At 39.5% G+C, this 7,500-nt stretch overlaps 1 protein-coding gene across 1 annotated transcript in view; it reads left to right on the forward strand.

Moving 5' to 3' along the window:
* The first annotated feature begins 549 nt into the window (after positions 1–549).
* Positions 550–7,500, forward strand: part of LOC137976805 (peroxidasin-like) — a 12,127-nt gene continuing 5,176 nt past the window's right edge. The window contains exons 1-3 of the mRNA XM_068824144.1: positions 550–615; positions 3,073–3,670; positions 5,091–5,243. Coding sequence (XP_068680245.1) covers positions 550–615; positions 3,073–3,670; positions 5,091–5,243 — 817 coding nt within the window. The remainder of the gene's footprint in view (positions 616–3,072; positions 3,671–5,090; positions 5,244–7,500) is intronic.

The following is a 7,500-nucleotide window of genomic DNA, read 5'->3' on the forward strand; positions in this document are numbered from 1 at the left end:
AATGCTGGACGATTTTTCCCTGGATTACCCGAAGTTACAGTATTATGGTACCGTACATGCGGCACATGTACCATGTTGCAATCAAGATCTGTATCACTAACAAACAGCACATAAACAATATATGAATGATGTAGGACAATTAGTAAATGATATGAGTGCAAAGTTTTAAGTTTATAAACGGCAATGTCGACGCCAACGTCCTCCTCGTCAATAATACAACATGAACACGGATACATTGCTATATTTTATTTCGCTGTGCAGCAACTATCCCAGTTATGTTACGCCAGTATTTTTCCTTTGAACGTTTCTTAAAATACCAAAACAGCATACTGTACTTGGTATGTCGTAACAGTGCCATTCTAGAGGTTACTATTTACTCGACCCCGAATAAACGCCGGGGCTTTGATTAAACGCCCCCGGCGTTAATTAAAAAATTGGCAGTTTTGACCCGGCGTTTAATCGAGAAAATGCGGTACCATAATAATACTCTTTGTTTGTCCCTCCAAAATTTTGCATAAAAATTGCTTTTATTTTCTCTTGGGACTTACAATGGTCCCAAGAGCTGGAGACAACGCTTATCCAAAATTTTTGGAGGGACAAACAAAGATTAAAATGGTATTTTTGATACTGGCTAATTGTTGGTTTTCACTCACATGATCAACAGCCATGTTTTTCAACGAAAACAAAAGAAAACGTTTGCATAATAATAGAGTTAAATTCCCGGAGGATTTGGTCGGGGCTCCAACATGGCCGCCGTTTCTTTGTTTAGGGGCTCCAACATGGCGGCCGTTACGTCATGTGAAAACCGAAAATAGAAACGATTCGAACATAACCCCATTTATGAATCGTCACAATTCAGGCGAAAAACTCATCTACTCAATTAAAACTTCACAATCTGGGGCCATCTGGGGCTTCTTTGGGATCAATTAAGATTATATGTAGTAACAAAAACAGCCTTGAGTAAAACCTATTTGCTAAATTCAAATAATTATGCACATTCAGAGGAGGCTCAAACCATGCATCTTCAATTCTTTCAACAAACAGTACTCATGATTTTGAAGGATTGAATCTACCCGACTGTTTCACATAACGGCAAAGTTGTTGTACCATGTGAAACACCAATAATTCCTTAACAAGATGCACTCATCGATGTGACGTAATATAGCTTACCATGGCAACAAAAGAGCCATCTAAAAACACCCCATATTTTGTCTCGATGACACCCAAAAGTGATGAACGACGACGGCCATGTTGGTGTTCAAAACAATGCAGTAAAATGCATATGTCTTTTGGGAATTGACTCTTTTATTATGTAAAACTTTATAGGACCATTCAGTTTTATTGTTTTGTACATCAACATGGCCGTCTCATGGCGTGGATGCAAACCAAGAATAAGTTTAAAGTTAAAAAATATCCTCTGGAGCGGATTCAGAGCCACTTTCACAATTGGAAAATTTTAAGGTGGTTCTGAATCTGCTCCAGAGAAATTTTTTTCAACTTTGATAAGTTAATTGGTTGCTAATCACTTTCCAGCAATAAAAAATTGAGGGTCACCAAGTTCGTTTTTGAGATATAAGCGTATTAAAGACCAAATAAAGGACGTTTATACACGGCTCTTTTGTTGCCATGGTAACCTATTACGTCACATCGATGGGTGCATCTTGTTAAGAAATTATTGATGTTTCATTTGCTACCATAAAATTGCCGTTAGGTGAATCAGTGTTGACGAGTTGATCCCTTCAAATTGTTGAAACGGTTGAAGCCACCTTAAATTACTTGAAGACAACTAAATACAACGGCACAATTGCAATAAAGTTCATTGTGAACAATACCACTTACTTAACTTAAATGTTGCATGGTTAATGTAGAGTTCGTCCAGAAGACGGTTTTTCAAAACTCTCTTGAAGAAAGCGAGTTTCTTGCTGTGTTTCAAGCTTGAATCGAGCTTATTCCAGATAGATGCACTTAATAACTATAACCCCAAACCTCACTGTAATTCAAATTTATCATTAGTTTGTTAATAATGATGAAATATCTTGTCGAGTTAATTCACATTTATTTTTGCATCTTACCTCAAGGCTATCGTTTTCTAATCAGTCGGCCGAAAATAAGGAACTGAATATTGAAAGTGCATTGCATAATTAACTATCCCTGAAAATTTGAACCCGATATACCTGATAACCTCTGAGCAATGAACTTTAGAAATTTACAAGAAATATCTGAAATCATTAGCGCCTTTGCCACCCAAGAATTTATCAGTTTTTGATGGCTAATAACTGGCTGGTTATCAAAGCTAAAAGGCTTAAAATTGGAGATTGAACTAAGTTTAAGTAGTTCTTTTACGCTGTAAGGTCAATATGCCTTTTGTAAGCAAACTCGTATGTTAATGACAATGTGAACACTGACGTCAGCAAAGATTCCTTTATATGGACAGCCTTTATGAATTTCTTCTTTCTATGAGATCTCTAGGTGTGATGTGAAAGGAAAATCAAACGCAAAATGAAAGGAACAAGGTGGCGAATCGATATTGTAGACTTTCTGGGTGCTAGCACACAGAGAATTGGCACTCAACTGACAAATTCTTAGCTGTGGACCGATCGAATGCAAGTATCCTCTTGCAATTTATTTAAAGAACTTTCAAAATATCACAGATGACCATAAATCATGAGATGCACGATCAAGGTCTCACGATTTTTCATTTATTACATACTTACTCCATAGCTTTGTTTCCATAGCAACTTCCGTATTGCATTCGCTAAGCTATTTATGCATTTGTCATCGACCAATCAGAAACGCGATATTCTGTTGAGTATATAATAAGGTTCCCTGTTTAACAAATGTAGTGTTGTTGAATTTGGAATCGACCACAAAGCAAAATTTGAATTCCACGGCCGCGCTATGTACATCATACCACAAAGCAAAATCTACCAGTGAGTCACCTTACTCTCAACTGTTATAAGGTCCCTACCCCTCCATTCAGTAATTGTAGCCAAGGGATACTTATTTCTTTTCTTATTGGTTAGTGGAGTTGTCAATCCACAGTTCTCTCATTGGTATTTTCCTGATTGTCAGCACGAAGAGGTGCCTAGGGTGCAGTCGTCTGAGGCTGCTGCTGAACTAACCCTTGCCACACTTTCAAAGGAAAACTGCGATTTACTGGAGGACCGGATAGCATGCTTAATATTTCCTTATCGCACATTTGACGGGAGCTGTAACAACTTATGCAAAATTTCCAGTGGAAGAGCCAACACATCACTGATGCGTTTTCCAGGTTTACTGTTGCCGACTGCATATGACGGCGATAACTTCGAACCAAGACAAATTTCATCTTCCTCAACTCCAGGTCATCTTAATAAACCCCTCCCGAACGCAAGATTTGTCAGTGTCGGAGTGTTTCGATCCAGCGAGTTCGACATCAATGGATCATCTCCTAGAGCTTCTCATCTGGCCATGACCTGGGGACAATTCTTAGATCACGACGTCACCTTGACAGAACTTGCACCATTGCCCGAGGGAGTAAGTTGTGGAACTAACAATGACACGTGTCCTACCGACAACCCAGACGTCTGCATCGGAATTGATATCTATCCCGCTTTTGCGCTCGGAGGACTTCCAACTGCGCCGGTGTATTCCACTGAGAAGATCAGCAAGGAGCCAACAGGGCGAGCAGGTTAGTTTGCGCGTTGAATTATTTCATACTTTGAAGTCCTGTTGACTGATTCTCGAGCAGTCAATCAAAATGTCGCTAGCATTAATTTGCAGCCATTAGTGGTGTACATCACTAAAATCAAATCTACGTTTTATCGGCTCTTGCTCAAAATATTTAGCTCCTGTAGTTTCCTTTTTTTTGCATATAATTGCCCATGTTGATTTACCAAAGTGCCAATAGTCTTTTCCTTTTTTCCCAGGAGTATTTTTTTTTATTGAAGGAACTAAGCGAAGAGATTGTGACGCAATCTAATCGAATCCCTAATTCCGTAATAGATTGCTAAAAAAGTTTAAATCTTTCTCCATTTTGAGCCAATATTTACCCAAGTATTGGGGAAATGTTGACCCTTGACTCGTGACGCTTGGCTCTTAACCTGAAGAAGATAATACAGCTCATTCACTTAGCGACGAGCGCCATGATTGTAACCCAAGAAAAAGAAAACAATTTTGTATACAAATAGCGTTTACTTTGAGAAGCCAAAACGATTGATATATTCATTCATATGATCAATTTGCTGCGTCACAAATCTGAAAATAATAGTATTCAGGAGTAGCGTAACCAAACAGAACTTCAGTTCTGATCTAATCAGCAATATAAATATTACAGAAAACCAAAGAGAGCAAGGCCGATAGAAACTTATTGTTAGATGACAATGCTGCCTCAAGAACGCAAGAATGACCGGGTACTTTGCAGTTATTCCACGGTGTGGAATATTTTATATAAAGCTAATATGATTTTAAACCCTGATTAAATTAATAATAATAATGATAATGATAATGATAATGATAATGATAATGATAATAATAATAATAATAATAATAGTGATAATAATAATAATAATAATAATAGACCGTTTATTTAACCACATTGCAGCTTGAAACTGAATTAATTGAATCGCGATTTTCACGGATCAAGGGAAAGGTTTTTCGGATCGTGTACTGGTTCAGTTTTAGAAATTAAAATAGTCATAACCACATTTCCTAAATCAGCCCGCGGGGTTTTTTTTAGTTTGCAAAAGAGTTTATCCAAACAAAAATGTACCATTAAATCTCGTTTTACCTCACATGGAAAGTGGATCAAATCGAAGGGCAAAACACCTGTCGTTTGTTCACACGGCTTCTTTCACTTAGTGCTGATTTAATCGGCTCATTTCATTGTTAGCGCTTGTTGTGACTGGCCTACTTAATTTTAGTTTAGGGTACTCGTCAGAAAACGAGGTGCCCATTCCTAGCGTGCAAGTTTGACCTGTCTTGGAGCCTCCACAGGCTCCGCAAGCTGAAAATACGTGGTGTATGCGACAGTTTGTGTATATAGAGAATTGTATGGAAAAATCACCGATCGTAAAAAAATTGTATAAATAACTATCTCATTTGAAATAAAGTTTTCCTACCTCAAGTGTGTGACAAGTCAACAACGGTCGTGTTGCCAGCGCGCGGTCAAATTCAAATGGACCAATCAGAATTGAGGGTGGAACCACCTTGCGAGTTTCCGTTGTTGACTGCCCGGTCACAAGCCTCTGAGGAAAGCCGAAGAGGTGAATTTTAAGGCAAAGTTTTCGTTCGTCACGAGTCTTTCGGCCGCCGAAACACACGTATTTGGAGTGAAATGTATTGGGCTTTATGGAACTGTTGTTTTTATTGCGATTCGGGACTTTTCCTGTTGAGGAGAAAACGATTTGTGGAGTGAGGTCTGGCCGGCGATGGATGGAGTTACCGGCCTTCCTATTATTTCAGTAACGGCCTTCCGGATCACTTCACTAAACGGCGTCAGAATGGCTCAAAACTCCGCAAAAGAGACAAGTTGGTCACACATTTGAGGTAGGAAAACGTTATTTCAAATGGGATAGTTATTTACACAATTTTTTTACGATCGGTCATTTTCCCATACAATTCTCTATATACACAAACTGTCGCATACACCACGTATTTTCAGCTTGGGGAGCCTGTGGAGCCTCTAGAGCGATCATGGCGTTTAGGCGAGAAAAAGTGTAAAGCGTTCTTAGCTACTCGTAGAGACCCGTTTACACATGCGATTTTTGCCGCAGCAACTTGACGCAAATTTTTCGCGTTCAAGTGTAAACCGGTTGCGATTTCAATGCGATTTGACGCCGCGAAAATCCGCGATTTGGGTGCAAGTCACGGAAACACAGTAAATTTGAACAGCATTTTCGCAACAGCGCAGGCGCATACGCTTTGTCTTCAAAGCGGCAGCTCAAAACGGCTATTTTTGGGTTGACTGATCTGTTGTTCTAACTTTAAACTGAGCTTAAGTCTCTAGAGACAATTTAATAAAAAAAGAGAAAATTGAAACATAAACTCCGGTAAATGAGCAATTAATAAAAAAGAAGAAGAGCGACGTTTCGACCTTTCCACGGTTATTTTCAAGTTCAAATTCAAGTTCATGAATAAGAAAGGTTTACAGAAAACCAACAGATACTGGGCTGGTTCTGCACTACTATAGCCATGCACGTTGATACGAGGTACAAACACTCTCTGTTAAAAAAAAATGCTGAATCGCGCTTTTAAACTTTCTTCAAACTGGCATTTTTTTCATCAAGAGTGCGAGCGACTCAAGATCTTCACATGTTTGCATTACCCAGAGCCCCTCATACAAAACAACATCAGGTTTTTGTCGAAATGAAGGTGACGAAGAGCATACGCTCCCCGCAACAAGTAGGTGAAATTCCCGTTAGAATACCCCTGCCCTTCAAAGTTCAGAGATCAGCAAACAAACTACGTGAGCAACTTAGTTATCTTAGCGAAAGAAAAATACCAAAGTACGTCCTGTTTTTACAAGCTGCAAGATCGATGAAAGATGAGCTCAAAGCTAAGGAACCTAAACCTACAATTGTCAATCAGCAAAACGTTGTATATTTTTTCAAGTGTGATCTGTGTGATGCAGATTATGTCGTCTTTACAAGCCGACACCTACACCTACGTGTGGAGGAACTCAAATGATCCTTAATCGGCAACCATGTAAGGGACCAACATGAAAACGAGCCACATGAAATCGCGAAGAACTTTAGGATTCTGAGAAAGTGCTCAAACAAGTTCTATTGCTTGATTTTTGAAATGTTTACAGTTGCACAACACATGGATAATTTTACCACGATTCCATCAGTGCCGGTTCTTCATTGGTCGCTATTTCTGCGCCATGACGGTGCGTGACAAAACCTCTCGAGGGGTCCCTCGTGATTCTACATTGAAAAATCGCAGCAAAATTGCATTAAGTTTCGAGCAAGTTCGAAACTATTGCGATATCGCGGCGTCAAGTCGCTGTAAAATCGCAATGAGATCGCAACCGGTTTACATTTGCGATGTGTGAATTGCAACTTCAGCGCGAAAAAATGTGCATCAAGTTACTGGGACACGGGCCTTAACAGTAAATGAGTGCAGAAAACATGTCTAAATATTGCTAAACCTGCGAAAAAGGGTCCAAGAGAGGAGGGGGAAGGAACAAGGAATTACGATTCTCCCTCTGTCCGGGGTTTGCTCCTTAGACGAGTTATTAATGTTTTTTTCTGTTTTTGTTTTTTTGTTGTTTTGGTAGATAAATCTGATCACCCAATTAGGGGGATCTTTGAACTCCTTTAAAGACAAAAAGCCGACGCAGCAGTAGGCAACTCGAAGGTTCCATTTTCAATAGCTTTTACCGTTGTTACGGCAGGGAGGGGTGGGTGCCACTACTATCCCGTTACTTGCACAACTTTTCGCCAGTAACTGACTGGTACTCATCAACCTCGTCTCCAGGGTCTTCTCGGCTTTCAACATGGCGGCTCGAGCTTAGAAGAG

The sequence above is a fragment of the Montipora foliosa genome, chromosome 11, assembly GCF_036669935.1.
Source record: "Montipora foliosa isolate CH-2021 chromosome 11, ASM3666993v2, whole genome shotgun sequence".
In the NCBI taxonomy this organism is placed as follows: Eukaryota; Metazoa; Cnidaria; class Anthozoa; order Scleractinia; family Acroporidae; genus Montipora; species Montipora foliosa.